This window comes from Eucalyptus grandis, chromosome 11 (assembly GCF_016545825.1).
Source record: "Eucalyptus grandis isolate ANBG69807.140 chromosome 11, ASM1654582v1, whole genome shotgun sequence".
Taxonomy (NCBI): Eukaryota; Viridiplantae; Streptophyta; class Magnoliopsida; order Myrtales; family Myrtaceae; genus Eucalyptus; species Eucalyptus grandis.
Window position 1 is genome coordinate 17,745,172 of NC_052622.1, and position 15,859 is coordinate 17,761,030.

Consider the following 15,859-nt stretch of genomic DNA (forward strand, 5'->3'; position numbering starts at 1 on the left):
CGCCACTTCAGCCATCATTACTAAATTGGCTAATAATGTCAACTAGATGGAGATGAATAGGTGATTTAAAACAAACTTAATAAATAAATGTGTAATTAAAAGAGTCAGGTAGATGAAAGTGTGACTATGAGAAAAAAGTGTTGATATGACTAGAGTTTAGAAATATTCAGCAATGCAAAAACTACAATCGAATAATAAGTGAATATGAACAAAATGTTAGAAGAATGTGCACACAGAAATGTATGGCGGTTTGGCTTAAAGTAAGATTACGTCCACTTTTTCATGCTGACAATCTACTAATTAAATTTCACTAGTAAATTAAAGAAAAATTATAGTAATGAGTGTTGCTATTCACAACCTGAAGTTGGTATTGCTCATGCAAAAGTTGATATGATTCACAATCTCATACTAACAGTTGTTGATACTCCTTAAATGATTACAATAGTAAGCTATTTGAAGACAATGAAAAGATTGTGAAGCTCTCTGGAACTTTGGAGTTGTTTTCTCTTAATCTATCTCTCTCTCTCTTCAACACTTAGTCTTCTTTTAGACATCTCGATATCCAAAACTTCCTATTGGACAATCTACACAAGAATCAATTTTCAAACTTGGCCGTTGGACAATTGATGAGAAGATTAGGGTAGCCGTTGAGATAGAACAATCAAAGATTCCATTGATTTGGTCACTCATACAATTAAATCTTGATTTTCATAAGTGGAGTTATTCAACTAAGGAAAAAATTTCGTCTCATGATGATTTCCAATTGGTTGAAATTCCTTCTGTGGTTATGTATATTGCAAGAATAATCATAACAAAGAAAGTTCATCAATGTCTTCTAATAATGGAATTCATACCAGGTCCCAAAAAATATCTAGGGATAAAATAATGGTCTTGAAATTCGCAATAGGATTGTCATTGTAGGTAGAATAAGTATTCTGCTAATATCTAGTCATTATATAACTATGATTTTGATAATATCCACGCCGTTGCTTTGCTTATATCCAGTGTTTGCTTTGCTGATATTCAGATGCCATCCTTGATAATATTCATGTAATAGGTCAGTTGATATTCATTGAGCATTCAAATATAATCTTTGATAAAATTTACCTAATGGGTCAGCCAATATTCACTAAGTAGCCTTGTTGATATTCAAGCAGTACATTTGTTGACATTCACGCATTTTGTTGCTTCTTGGATATGATCATCCATTATTGTCAATGATAGTGATGTAGATATAAAAACTTACAATTTCCAAGTTAAGATAAACCTCTCATTCCTCTAGACTTGTTCATATAAGACTTTTAGTCATAAAGAATCTTTTCAGCATGATCATCACCTCAAATGTTGCAACCTACCCCTCGGGGAGGAAATAAGTTTAGAGGTATTATCTAAAGGACGAGTCTATGGCCCATGATTAGGCATGGGCTCTCCCAAGCCCATACCTCGGGTGACATTGGGGTATTCTTAAGAATTTTGTAATAAATAATTGCTACTAGTCTATAGGGGTTGGCTAGAAACCAAGTGAGGTATTGGGAGTGTACCTTATTTCCTACACAATTAGAGAATCTGGGGTCAGGGACTTGATTACACTAATTGACTAATTAGTGTCATTTCGATACCTAATATTGTTCATTTTAAAAGAAAAGATTTTTGTCAGGCAGTTTTGATTGATTTTACACCTATTCACTAACATGTGAGGTGATCATGCAGGTGCGCAATCATTAAAGTAATAATTTACAGCCAAAATCGTAATTGCAATAAACTTTAGCACGTGCAATTAAATATAAATAAAATATACAAATTAAACATATGATATAATCAATATATGAGCAAATCAAGGCCTAATTACATTAAGAATGCAAGATATAATAATTCCTAACCAAACCCTACATTTTTTGGATTTTAGAATTTTTTTTTAAATATAATAAAATATATATTTTTGGGTCGGGTCGGGTTTGACCAAACCAGACTAGACCTAGGTTTGACCCGATTAGAGGTGATCGCGCCCTCACTTAAATTGGGGTTGGGCCTAGCTGGCGGGCCTAATCACTCTTTTGCAAAAAGGGGTTCATTGCAAGCCCAGAACCCACGTCCTAAAACAGCCTAGACCCAACTTAGGTATGCCTGGCGCAATTCGCCCAAAATCCTACTTGGTTGACTGCACCCAGCCCGACTCTTTTGACTCGGTTCGTGCCTCCTCTCTCTCCTGCTTTTTCGCGGTGTCGAAGGAGGATGGTCGGGACGCCGTCGAGCGGTGACTTAGCGACGGTGGGGACGTGGAGGGTGACGACGACGGGCAGCGAGGGGCGACAACGATGTCAGGGTCTGCGAGGATGGGTGGCAATGATGCCATGTTGGTGTGATTGGTGGCGGCATAGCTCGAGGGATCGACACGGGTGACACAAGGACAACGTAGGGGCTGAATAACGGCAGTGTTGGGCTTACCGTGACAACGTTGGAGGCTGAATGGCAGTGGCGCTAAGTTGGTGCTATGATGGGGCTGGATCCCACGATGGCTCGGCACAATAGGGATAGGATTGACAGCATGGCGTCAGGACGGGCGGTTGCTAGAGAGGTGTGGCCTAGCGGTGGGGCTTCTTGACGTCGCCGGTGGCCGAGGCGGACTTGCGGGTGGCCTTGGTGGCGAGCTGCTTCCTCGGGGCCTTGCTTCCGGTCCCCTCTCTCCCTCGGTTCTTGTTTTTCTCTCGGTCCCTCACCTCTCTCCCTCGGATCCCCTCATCTTCCTCTGTTTTCCCCCTGCCCTCTTTTCCCCTTTGCCTTGTCTTCTTTCTGCAGGTCCCTAGGCGCGAAGATGGCTGGAGGAGGCAGAGCTAGGGCGTGGGCCGGGCCGAAAGGAGGTTGGGCTGGGCCACGTGCAGAGAGAGAGAGAGAGAGAGAGAGAGAGAGAGGAATAGAGGAGGGGTGGGTTGGGCCAAGGCCGGATTTGGCCCGACCCGGCCCCTCTCGCGTCCCTTTTTTGTGTTTTTGTATTTATTTATTCTTTTATTCTTTTGTTGTTATTTTTTTATATATTTAAAAATAGGTGTCAATCCTTGATAATATTCATGTACTAGGTCAATTGATATTCATTGAGCAGCTCTATTGACATTCAAATATAATCTTTAATAATATTTACCTAATGGGTCGGCCAATATTCACTAAGTAGCTTTGTTGATATTCAAGCAGTACATTTGTTGACATTCACGCAGTTTGTTGCTTCTTAGATATGATCATCCATTATTGTCAATGATAGTGATGTAGATATAAAAGCTTGCAACTTCCAAGTTAAGATAAACTTCTCATTCCTCTAGACTTGTTCATGTAGGACTTTTAGTTATAAAGAATCTTTTTAGCGTGATCATCGCCTCAAACATAAACACTAGTATTTATCAAGATTACTATAAATTATTGATAAGTTTGTCAACTTCAAAATATATTACGAAATTTTCTCAATAATTATGATGGGTTTTGACTTGACCAGCCCGAGGATATGAATCGGAAATGAGGGTTGGCTATTACTCGATTAAATGTCTATTGATCCCGATTATGAAAAACATTTCCTGGACGCCCTAATTCTAAGCCATTGGGCCGACCGTGCATTTAATCTACCATTTATAATGTGCACTTTCAGTTTTATATTCTATTAATTAATTTAAAATATCAAAATTAGTGCCTAGCGTGATTTCGCCAGAGACTTATTATTATACTCGCGCTTCTGCATTACATAACTAGACATAAAGTTTCATTAGGAGAAGAGTTTCTAAGATACTGGGCCGACCGTGCATTTAATCTACCATTTATAATGACCCTTTCTGATTCCAACTTCCCTCATGTTGATACCCATATCTAGGTGGTAACGAGGCAAAGGGACGTTTGCTTGATCTTTTTTTTTTTTTTTTTTGGAGAAGAGATCACATCATATGTTAGGAATCGGGGAGAATTACCAAAAAAGTCCTAAACCTATTGCAATTGTGCAAATCCAGTTTTAAACTTTTTTTTTAGCCAATTTAATCATAAAATTTTTACAATTGTGTCAATTCAGTTCATTTGGCCAAAATTGGCTGGTCGGCGTTGACATGGGCGTCGGCCGAGACAATTGGGCGGCGAATGCTGATGTGGAAATTTTTAAATATATATTTTTATTTATTTTTCGAATTTTTAAATATTTTTTGAATTTTTTTCCCACCTTCTTCTTCCTCTGATCGGCAAGGTTAGCCTCACCGACCACTGGCGAAGGCGAGCCTTGCCTAGCGATGGCGGCCTCGCCGGCCACCAGCGAGGACCATTGCCAGATCTAGTGACCTCTTGCGCTTCTAGTCATTGGCGACCCAGGCCAGGGCCCTGCCACCCCCTTCGGACTCGTCCGCCGTCTGCACCCTCTTTGGGGACACTGTCAAGATCTGGCAATAGTCCTTGCTGGTGGTCGGCGAGGCCACCATTGTTAGATCTGGCGAGGCCGTCGTTGCCAGATTTGGCGAGGCTCGCTTTTGCTAGTGGCTGGCGGGGGCGAACCTTGCCAATGGCTAGCGAGGTTCCTTGCCTTTGGCCGGAAAAAAAAAAAAAAAAAAAAAAATTAAAAAAAAATTAAAAATTGCCACGTCAGCATTTGCTAGCCAGTTGTCCCAAGCCGACGTCCACGTTAGTTCCGACCGGCCAATTTTGGTTGGATGGACTGAATTGGCACAATTGTAAAAACTTTAGGACTAAATTGGTAAAAAAAAAAAAAAAAAGTTTATGGTTGAATTGGCACAATTGCAATAGGTTTAGGACTTTTTTGATAATTCTCTCCTAAGAATCGCTAAGCCCATACATGCCCATTTCACACTTTTAAAAAGTTAGATTAAGAAGATTATGGTGTTAATCTCCAAAAAAAATGTGGTGTGAAGTGTGATTTTGCCCCCATCTTGAATTTCCTAGATTCCTACCAAAAGAAATGAGCGCTTGTTATTTGGAGTCACTGGGACTCGGATATTTCAAAACTTCTATTGACTAGTTAACTTTAAAACAGCTCTAATCTTCTATTTGATCATCTTTCTTGACAGTATCAGACAAAATGTCGTTGCAAAATAAAGGAATGATGACTAGTCGAGAAATGAACAAAGAGTCAAGAAATTTGAGACGCGAAATCACCAATCCTGGGAGATTTAGACAATCTCGTACGAACCCTATTTCTCTATTGTTTTTTTTTCTTCTTCTTTCTTCTTGATTAGATGCGTTCCTACTCGTGTGATGTTGAGGTTTTGGTAAATTATTGGCAGCTGTTTAGTGTGTGTGGGTTAGAAAGCGAAGAGGAAGAAGAGTGGGTAAAAAAGATGGCTTTGGTGGAAGATCATTTTCACTTCGAAAGGTATTTACCACCTTAAGCATGATGCCGGCCATCCTAAACCTGCCTTTCACGATATTTAAATTATCATTATCGTTGTATCTCGATCGGGACGTGGGAGCCGACACTGATGGCTCCTCCAACACCTACACGCAGTAATATGGATTAAGAAAATCGAAAAGATGGAAGAGGAAAGCTCGCTCTCGTCAACGAAAGGTGCCTAACTGAGTTAAAGGGAATGAATACAAGCTGATCTGCTCTCTATGCAAAATTATTAATTATGCAATTCTGCAAACAATAGCTTAGATTTTAGTTGGTGCAATGCCTTCGAGGGTTCGTCCATCGCCTTTATGAGGCGATGCGTCGTCATTCATCAAAGTTATCGTCGCTCTCTTTCGATTCAGTTTAGTTTCTTCTCATGAGCAAGACGGGTCGATAAAACCTCTCGAGACACGCAAGTCACTTCGACATTTGCGCATCAAGCGAGGTCGAGAATCGCGTGGTTTTTGAGAAGTCGAACCCGGAATTTTGTCTGAGGGGCGACGCTCAGCTCTCACCTTCACCCAAACTTCGCTCAACATGAAAAGAAACCTATTTGCCTCTTCACTCCACCCATTACTTTCCGCAGGCCTCCTCTCTCTCTCTTTCAATTGTTTTCTAGGCTGAGTAACATCTTCACTTAACCTTGAAAGAGACTTTCTTCCTTAATTTTCATGCTTTCTTGTCTTCCAATTCAAACAAAAAGAAAACAATTCCGTCCCCACTTTCACACCCCTCCACAATATTCGCACCCTCCTTCTCCTTCTTGGTTGTTTTTGGGTCTTTCTTCCATGGCGATAAGAAACAGGAAGCTCTTTCCAGCTCTCTCCAATGCCAATGAGACAATCAACTGTCCCGACTTCTGCGACCCGGCATGCCCCTACAACTGCCCCGACTTCTTCTTCTTCCCGCCGCCCCCATCATCGACGCCGCCTCCACCACGGCCTCTGCCAATCTCATCCTCTGATCATCCCAGCCAAGACAGCCGCATCCCTCCATCTTTGATCATCGTAGTTGCATTGCTCTCGGGGTTTTTCCTTCTCATCGGCCTCATCATAGCAAGGTCCAATTCCTGGTGGCCGTCCAGGAGAAATCCACCGAACCCTGCAGCCCCGGCTGATGGCGATGACGATGAAGATTTCCTGGACGAGAACCGCATCGACCACCCCATATGGTTCATAACCACCGTGGGCCTGCAGCAGTCGATCATAAACTCGATAACGGTTTGCAAGTACAGGAAGAGCGAGGGGTTGATAGAAGGTAGTGATTGCTCTGTGTGCTTGAACGAGTTCCAAGAAGGCGAAACTTTGAGGCTGTTGCCCAAGTGCAGCCATGCTTTCCATCTACACTGCATTGATACCTGGTTAAGGTCTCACACGAATTGTCCACTCTGCCGCGCCAGCATCATCTCTGCCACAGCAAATCTCAATCCCCCGGGGCCAACTTTGGAGATGATGGGACTCAACGAAGACGCCAGGGTAGAGAATTCTACACAGGGTGTGGAGTTGGGAGGCAGCCACGACAGATACGGTGCTCCTGAAACCAGAACAGAAACAGAGGATGAAGATGAAGTAGCAGCTGCTGATGGTCAAGTGATCTTGAAGGTCGACACAGAAGTCAACAGAGACCCTGCTACTGATCAAGCAGCAGCTGATTCCACCGATTCTCTAGGAACTCTGTCACCCTTGTTTGTCCTGAGGAAGTCTCGCAGCGAGAAAGATCAAACAGTTGGTCCGCAGGGGACGGCTGATCAACATCAGAAGGTGTTTGATGGAAGAATGGGCGGTTCTTCAATTGGGCAGTTCCTGAGCAATCCAAGTTCGGCGACCGTGACGAGATCGCATTCGTGCAGCGAAGGGTTCCTCCTATCAAGAGACAGTCGGAGCTGCTGTGATTCAGCTCAACCTTCCTAACACACTCGCAAGAAATTTTTCCGTTTCTGATCAAACGGGCATAAGATCAAGGTGTTCTCAAGTACGGATTTCTGCTTGGGAAGCAGGCCCAAATGGCTCGCGCAGCAGAAATCCGGAAACGGAGTTGCAAAAGAGGAAAGCTGTCGACTGCAATGTTCATAGAGTCATCTTGAAGGTAACATCAAGCGCACAATAAGTACAATCAAGTAGAACTTTGTTTCTCTCTTGATTCCTAGAGTACACGTAGTTTGTATCTTGTTCCATGTGTGAAAAGTATCGAAGTGATTTCTTCGCTAAAATCTCCCAATGGAAGTGATTAATGGCGATTCTGCGAAAGATCATCGCCGTGTGAAACTGCTCTTTCTTGAGATGAAAGGGCCTTAAAGCCAAGGATGGAATTTGTCCCGGGAGAAAGAATTGTACATAAAGTCGAGGGATGTGATTGTAAGAAACGGACAGGAACTTTGCGTTCTTCAATAAAACCCGATGTATGTTTCATAGATTCTTACAACGTGACTGGCTTAATATGCAATACTCTGTGAGGACGTCCCAATTTGTGCCTCGAGTATATGTCTTCATCATGAATTGCGATGACGGAATCATATACCTATGGTTGGGTCAAGTAGTTCCACTTGGCCCGAATATTTAGTAACATGTGTAAAGATCCTTAGGGTAGCGCCCATACGAAGTAGCTACGCTGAGTATTTTCCGACATCACGAATTGTGATGATGGAATTGTAGATGTGCGGGAGAAGTGAGCAGTTTGGTTTGAACTGGATATTTAGTAGTGTACGTGCGTGCGTGTGAATCCTTAGGGTATAGCCCAAACGAAATAGCTGTGCTGGTTGCCTCTCCCCACCTTTTATCACAATAATAAACAAAAGTCGAGGCATCAATCATTGTGAATTTCTTTATATTAGACGCATGTTAGTCCACGCACGCGAAGAAGAAGAACATCATCTATTAATTAAGAAGGCAATTCATGATGTGCTTAATGTCCACTATTAATGAGCTTGTTGTTGCTATGATGATTTTTGAACTTGGTTCTATATATTATTGAAATTTCTTTGTTTTAAAAAAAGTAGGAAAAAAGAAACATATATAAGGTCATCTTAGTTTCAAATTTACTAGTATTAGTGTCATCTTATATATAAATTGAATAAATAAGAAATGCCACATGGACACATAGGTTGCATGGTCCAATTTTTGGGGTAGAACCAGTAACATACTTGGCCCCAACTAATTCTCGGATAATTGAATCCACAACTAAACCAACGGATTTTGATAAGTTAGTTCAATAGATTGTTCTCAGTTCAACCTTGCGATGTGGATTTAATACTCCCCCTCACGCGTAAATCGACCCTTACATGTCCCGTGTGGGTCAGGGTCCCGGTGGACCGTTGCCCATGCCTAGCCCACCCCTAAGTGGCCACCCAACGTGTGCTGAGAAGATGGGCAAAGGGGGATAGAGTCCCAATTTCGATGACATTAGGGAATTGGCGCAGGTCATTTTGGGCCCACTAAAAGATAGTGAGCTAATCTATCTTTTCGAAGACTTTCGGCTCTCGTCTATTGTTTCTAGCCCAAGACCTGCGTGTTTCCAATTTTAATTTCCAAATATAGGTTGTATTGAGTTTTCAATAACAAACATGGATATAATATCTATAAGAAACTAAATTAATACGTATCTTTTGCATGTACAGATAATAGCAAAATAAGTACATCCGGCGAGGCGGATTGGCAGGGAGGGGCAAAATCTATTCTGGCCCTGCCAGTTTTGCCGCTTTTGGCCCACTCCACGTTCAGGGTTCGGCACCGCGGAGTGGCGAAGCGCCGTGTCCAATACCCAAGCTATATAAGATGGAAATAAAGGGCTATATTTTCCTCCGATCTGGATTTTGGAGGTATTAAGCTAAGCATTTCCAATCAAGTGGACCACCAATGTCACGTTCTTTTCACTGCGCAAACTCCTACTGCATTATATCGTATTTATAAGTTAGGCGCTCAGTGAACAAAACATTTACAAATCGCATTACATTTGTCCAAAACAATCTTACTAGAAATTTGCTGGACTTGGTTAACATTTATCAGGCGCCTATAAGGGGTCAACCCGATCCGACTCGATGAAACGCCTAGCTTATCGAGCAAGATGATTTTTATCTGATTTTGAGTTTGGATTAGTGATGGAATTTAAGGAGATACAAAGCTCTATCTCATCTCAATTTGCTTCCTAACATCCTCAACAATCTTATCTCTGACTTGATATCTTAGCTGTTGAGAATGCCATGGAAGATAAATATTTGTATCAAGATTGTGCACAAGTGAGCGCCTGAGAAAAAGCCATTCTAGACTGTCATTTTAACTGCTTTTATGCAAAAACATGAGATCTTAGGTTGTGATATGTGGGTGTAGTTCCTTTCTATGATTATATTCCGATCATAAACAATGTAAAAGGGGATTGTCAATTAACCATGTTCGTGAACTAGTGAGTTTCAAATTAGATCAACTTATGAAAGTTGTTCGAGGTTAAGGTAGAGACACGATGAACTCATAATTACTCATGAATGTGAACGTTATACTTGCACTTCCATAAAAAAAACTATGTTATGTACAAATTGTTATACCCCAGTAAAATCCACAAATTTTTTTTTTTTTTTTTTTAGTCTCTATGTAATTCCAAGTTTAAAAAAGCTGAGATATCTATGAAGCAGTGTGTCCAAACCAATAATCATTTCCCTAGTATCAATTCCTAATGTCGTTGTAGTGACACAGAAATAGCTTGAGCAACATCACGTGATGATTACAATCAAATATTAATAAATGACCAAAAAGAAACCAACCGAACACTTTTTTTTTCCTCAATTAACATCTAGTGCAAAAAAACAAATTTTTTTTAGGTCCCCAACTCAAAATAAATCCTATTGGCTGAGCAATGTTCCAATCAAGAAAGTTGAAAAAGCCTTTTATGCACTCCAAAGCATTTTTTTTCTTTGTTTGTATTAACGTGGCAGCAAACGGTTGCACTCCCAGAAAGGGGAAAAAGGAGAAAGGCTTTTAGGGTTTTGCCTTTTCCTGAAAAGCGGCCACCATGCGGTAAAAGATAAAAGAGCTTTTTCGAGAGTCATCTTAGTAAGGTTTCTCGTATCCAGGAAGATGAAAAGGAGAGTGAAAAGGCCATCCCGCTTAATATATATGAATATCTGATGTAAACGACAACTCTCTGGACCACCATAGGTAGCAGGTTCGATGGCTTTTCTTTTCTGGAATCATCTTATTCGCTTTATCGCACCAAGGAAGATGAAAAGAAATTGAAAGAGCGATCCCGCTCAATATATTAATGTTACAGATTAGACAAATATATATGTGCTCTTCTTCTTCTTTTTTCTCATGTGGAACTAACGGATTTGATTTCATAATTAAAATATACTTTTGAGTACGTTAATGCGTTCTTATATGAAGCATTATTGTTGAGAACTGTATGTAAGTTGTGTTAAAAAAAACTCTCATATCAAGACATTGGTGTAGCGTGGATTAGTTAACGTATTCTAATCGGCATATAACTCATTAGCATAAGTTTTTAGGTAAAAGTATGTTTAATCGGATATAACAAATAACTTAGTCTTGGGATCCTTTGGTCAAAATCTATTACGCAACAAAGTTTTTGGACATTTTTCATAATTCACTCACATGTGAGAAGGAGATTATTAAGATGCATGTATGAGGTGTGCTAGAAAATCCCACATTCAGATAATTTGTGTGGTGTGGAGCAACTAATTTATCTTAGTTGACTCATCAATCTTTGCCTTAATCTTTTGAATAGATATGTTAACGAACTTGGACTTGAACTCCCTCTTAACAATTTCCCCGAGTGAAGGTATAGGAGTGTATTAATATTTGGTGAATATATCATGAAAGAAAGAAAATTCTTTCATTAGCAAATTTGTGTGGTTTGGAAAAATTAATATATCTTAGTTGGCTTAAACTCATTGGCTAAAATTTTTCAACTAAGGTTTGTCTAACATGATATGTTGACAGACTCAAATTGAGGTCTCTCCCCAAGTGAAGGTATCGGATTTTTGTTGCGTGTTTCTAACAAGTATATTGTAAATCAAGTTTTTGCATTGAAATTGTTTGCATCTTTGTGAAGAAACAACTCAAGATGAAGATTTTGTATTCGGGGAAGAAAAAATATCTCATGGAGAAAATAGTAATGACCATTCTAGAAAATTGAGATTTTGTCAGACCAAAATTTTTTTGGGCCAATATGTTCAAATGATATCAGTAATGATTTTTTAAGGTATTAACCCTTGAACAAATGACATGCATCTACAATGCTAGATGGCACTTATTACGACTAATTGTGAAATTGGACCAAAACGGCATGGAAAAAAGTTATGGGTACATGTGTCTAAGCGTAAAATTCCCATATCTTTTTTTTTTCTTTTAATGCAATGAGCCACAACAATTTAGGATTTTTTTATGGCATTAATCGACCTTATTTCTTACAACTCTCAAATTTGAAATTCAACAATCAAATGACTAATCCTTGATGTATCTAGTTGTCATTACCTGTCGATGCATGTTTCAAATTCAATTGGCAATGGCCAACTGTCAATACCTACTCAAAGCGTCTGTTCACTACATATGGCACCGAGATTTCTTGAACATATCTTCTCATTCCAATCTTATTCATTACTTTTCAGGAAGTTTGAGAGGAGTTGGATGTATCCTTAAGGTGAATACATGGTTCAAGTCCAAGTCAAGGTGATGATTCAGGTCCAAGATCTGAATACCTCCATGTCAAGGCGATGGTATTAGGTCTAAAGCTCTCTTGATCTTATAACGCCTTGATTTTTGTCAAAAAGATATGGGATTTTTCATGTTTCTCTGTGGTGCGTACCTTTTTTTTTTTTCGGTCAATGAGTACCTTGGACAACATAATTGAGACCATAATTGAGACAACTTTTAATGTGGTACGTCCTTCAGAAAAAAAGGACCATAATTTCACATATACTTTCAACTGATAACAAGAGTTTCAACCCCGCTCGTGTTGTTCAAAACGAGCTATAATTCGTTTATTTATATGTTTCATGTAAGTGGCCCCTCTAATTAATTATCTATAGTATATAAGAATGAATCCCAGCTAACATAATTGAGACCATAGTTCCACAGAACATCCTAAAAGAAAATGAAAAATATGAGAGCGAGAGAGAGAGAGAGAGAGAGAGAGAGGTAATTACAGAACGTTTGAATATATTAAAAGGTGGAATTAAGCAAGATAAAAGAAGGTAAAAGGAAAAGAAAAGAAAAGGCGCTTGTGAACACAGTTACAGAAGAGAAGGGGGGTTGGTTAATTAGGGTTCCAAATCAAGTTTAGGTGAAAGCGCCAGCTCCTTCCTCGATTCTACGTAGCAATTCATGGACAGCGGCCGCGATTTCATCCACCGTGTTCAAGTGGCATCCTTCCTCCACCTGTCTCATTTTACCATGACATAGAAAAAAGGAAACACGTTAGCTGATTGGAAATAAATAAATAAATTAAATTACATCCTTAAAAGGGAAAGAAAGAAAAGATCACAAGAAGATCACAAGAAGAAATTTTCAACTAGGAAATTATGAATGTACATTCTTGGTGGACCTAACCAATTGGCTCGTTATACAATTAAAACACATGAATCTATGACTGCACTCAAAGCAACGACAAGGTGCGATTGACAGTTGACATTTTTAATTTTACTTTAAAGATCGAAAAGTGATTTTTATTATATTTAACGGTAAGTAAATCTTAGAGTCTACTAAAGAACACTGAGGTTAATATAAAAAGTTGTTTTGAACACTTTCATTTTGTTTAAGTATAAGAACAGTGTATTCTCTTCCCGGTGCTTAGATTATTGCTTAGAGGACTTTAAGCCCAACCCAAACGGTCCCTCATATTCGAGCCAAAAAATTAATCATGCTGGAGCGGAAAACCAGCAGGAAAAGAACAAAAGAAAGGAACAGAGAACACGTAAAATTTTATATTTTCCTGTGAATCTCAACTTATCTCGCAGTGCACCACAAATTCTGTATTTGTCATTCATATTACGATATCCAACCCTAGACTACATGCATATGAGACACGTTATGATCGCGTACTAAAGTGACGTAGAATTACACTTTACACTCCTAAATACGAGTAAATTCAATTTGCGACGATATCATCGGACCAAAACGTCTCGGAATATATTATGATTATAGCTGAGACGGAGAGCATATTGCATGAGCAGTAAACGACATGCCTACCTAATAATCAACACGTGGGCGTATCATTTCATGGCAAAGGAAACGGAGAAAAAACAAGGGAGAAAGACAAGTGGGTGGTATGGTGAAGAAACGTGAGAATGTACTATACCTTGACGCTGACAGAGTAGAGGACCGAGTCGTCGACGGTGGTGACGTTGAGGTGGAGCACGGTGAGCCGGAGGCCCTGGAGCCCGGCCACCAGTTGGAGCAGCTGCCTCGGCCTCTTCTTGGAGAAGATCTTCATGTTGGCGTGGCTCTCCACCATCGTCACCTCGATGTCCGCCACCACCCACTGGGGGTGGGGGCCGCCGCTGCGGTCCTCCAGAGCTGTGGCTGGCTCGGTCGGCCCGCCGCATGGAGCCGAGGCCAGCCGAGTCGAGTACTGTGGGAAGCTGAAGAACTCGGCAAAAGGCGAGGCGACGTCATTGTTGCTGTTGTCATTGTTGTTGTTGGCGGCGGCGGCGAGGTCTTGCAGTGGTTTCGGTTTCGACTTGTGGGTCTGCATGGACTGAAGGAGCTGCTCTAGCTCCTTCACGAAATTGATGGCCCCTCCTATGATCGACGCTTGATCACCCTGAGAAAATAAAAATAACAAAACACATAAATGAAGATGTCGAGTTATATACTAATATATATTCAGAATGCGTCTAGATTTGTGAATTCTCGAGCTCGGATATTGAGGGAATTCGTCCCCGGATCTCAGAACGAACGAATGATTAAAAAACAAACGAGGCGCAGTCCTTGCAAATTTCGAGATCGGATGCGGAATTAGCGTTTCGCAAGCCATTTTTCAAGAAAAGAGGAAATGGGGAGAAAGCCGAAAACACCGAGGCAATCGCGAAAAAGGCAGTCACGAGAAAGGAGAGGGGAAAAGGATGGATAGCGGGCGGCGTTCAAGATGATTTGACCTCACCCTGTCGGAAAAGGTTGTCGTCATCAACTACGTTAAAAAAAAAAGGGGAAATAGGAGATCTTGACTCGCTCCGACGTCCTCGTTCATCGAAGGAGAAAAGAAGAGAGGCGAGTGTTAGCTATGGACATTGGACTGACCCGCTGGCTGTAAGAAGGGGGCATGAGGGAGCGGAGGACGGCGAGGTACTCGTTCATCTGCTTGCGGCGGTTGCGCTCCACCGCAATGTGGGTCATCCTCTGGTTCTCTATCTCCTCCTTGTTCTTGCTGCTCCTGCACCTCCTCCTCTTCCTCCTCCCGCCGCCTCCTCCTCCCCCTCCGCCGCCGGCCGCCGCCGCCGGGACGGGGCCGCTGCCGCCGCTGCCGGCCTCGGCGGCGGCGGCGGCGGAGGCGGCGGCGCAAGTGGTCTCCGGCGACGAGGAGTTGGGGTCCAGGGCCGGCCACTGACCGCTGCTGATGCTGACGCCGTGCATGGCCGAGGTGTTGGCCGAGGAGGAGGAGTAGTAGTCCCAGCAGCATGCGTTGTTGGCGGTGGGGTCGTCGTTGAAAGCGTCCAAGAAGGTCTTCTCGTCGGCCAATTCCGGGAGCCCGCCGGCCAGGGCGTAGTACTGATCCCGACTGTAGCCAAAAGGGTCTTGTGGGTACACCACTGCTTCGAGCGCCATTTTCTCTCTTTTTTATGAACTCTCTCTCTCTCTCTCTCTCTCTTCTTGCAGAGAGAACAGAGGAGAGAGAGGGTGGGGGGTGGTTTTGGAGAAGAAGGAGAAGAAGCCAAGGCGCAAGGTTGCTCTGAAAGAACAAACAAAGACGCCTTTTTTCGGTGGTGAGCTTCGAGATGGAGGAAAAGGCAGTGCGCGGAGAGGGGGTTTTAAATTGGGGTTCATCAAAGGGGTGGAAGGGGGAAGGAGGAGGGAAGGAGGAGACTGCTACAGGATGTTGCACGTGAGATTGGAAGAGTGTAGACCGGTCATTGCCCCCCTCCTCTTAGACAGAGATAAGAGAGATTCTCTTATGCACGAGCATCTTTGGTAAATAATTTACAAGTTCCTCTAAATTAGTTGTTTAGACAAAGAATTTTTCCCAAATGCTTAGGTATCTTTTATGTATAACCCCACTTCTTATCTCTCTCATTTCACATGCGAACCACTTGAAATGAACATAAACACAAAGATTGAAACATATAGGAACATAAAAAAAATAACTGGGTATGACTTAAATTAGATTACTGAGACATGCTACAGTTCAAACTTGTGACCTTTATTTCGTTGTTATGTTAGCTAGACAAATCATTTTCCCTTAATACTCGCTCTTCGTAGCTAATTTGGACCTTACACCCGAATATATGTGCAGGGAGGTGGGATGCGCTCGCGTTGGCAAGAAAATCGACAAATA

At 41.6% G+C, this 15,859-nt stretch overlaps 2 protein-coding genes across 2 annotated transcripts; one reads left to right on the forward strand and one right to left on the reverse strand.

Annotated features, from left to right (window-relative positions):
* Positions 1-5,555: 5,555 nt before the first annotated feature.
* LOC104416305 (RING-H2 finger protein ATL54) lies at positions 5,556-7,786 on the forward strand. The gene has a single exon (XM_010027715.3). The coding sequence runs from the start codon at positions 6,037-6,039 to the stop codon at positions 7,273-7,275; it is 1,239 nt and encodes a 412-aa protein (XP_010026017.2). The 5' UTR covers positions 5,556-6,036; the 3' UTR covers positions 7,276-7,786.
* Positions 7,787-12,402: 4,616 nt separating this feature from the next.
* Positions 12,403-15,415, reverse strand: LOC104434196 (transcription factor bHLH96). The gene is made up of 3 exons (XM_010047172.3): positions 14,608-15,415; positions 13,667-14,131; positions 12,403-12,747 (listed from the first exon to the last, which is right to left on the reverse strand). Exons 1-3 carry the CDS (start codon positions 15,130-15,132, stop codon positions 12,649-12,651), a joined length of 1,089 nt encoding a protein of 362 aa, XP_010045474.2. The 5' UTR covers positions 15,133-15,415; the 3' UTR covers positions 12,403-12,648.
* Positions 15,416-15,859: the final 444 nt, after the last annotated feature.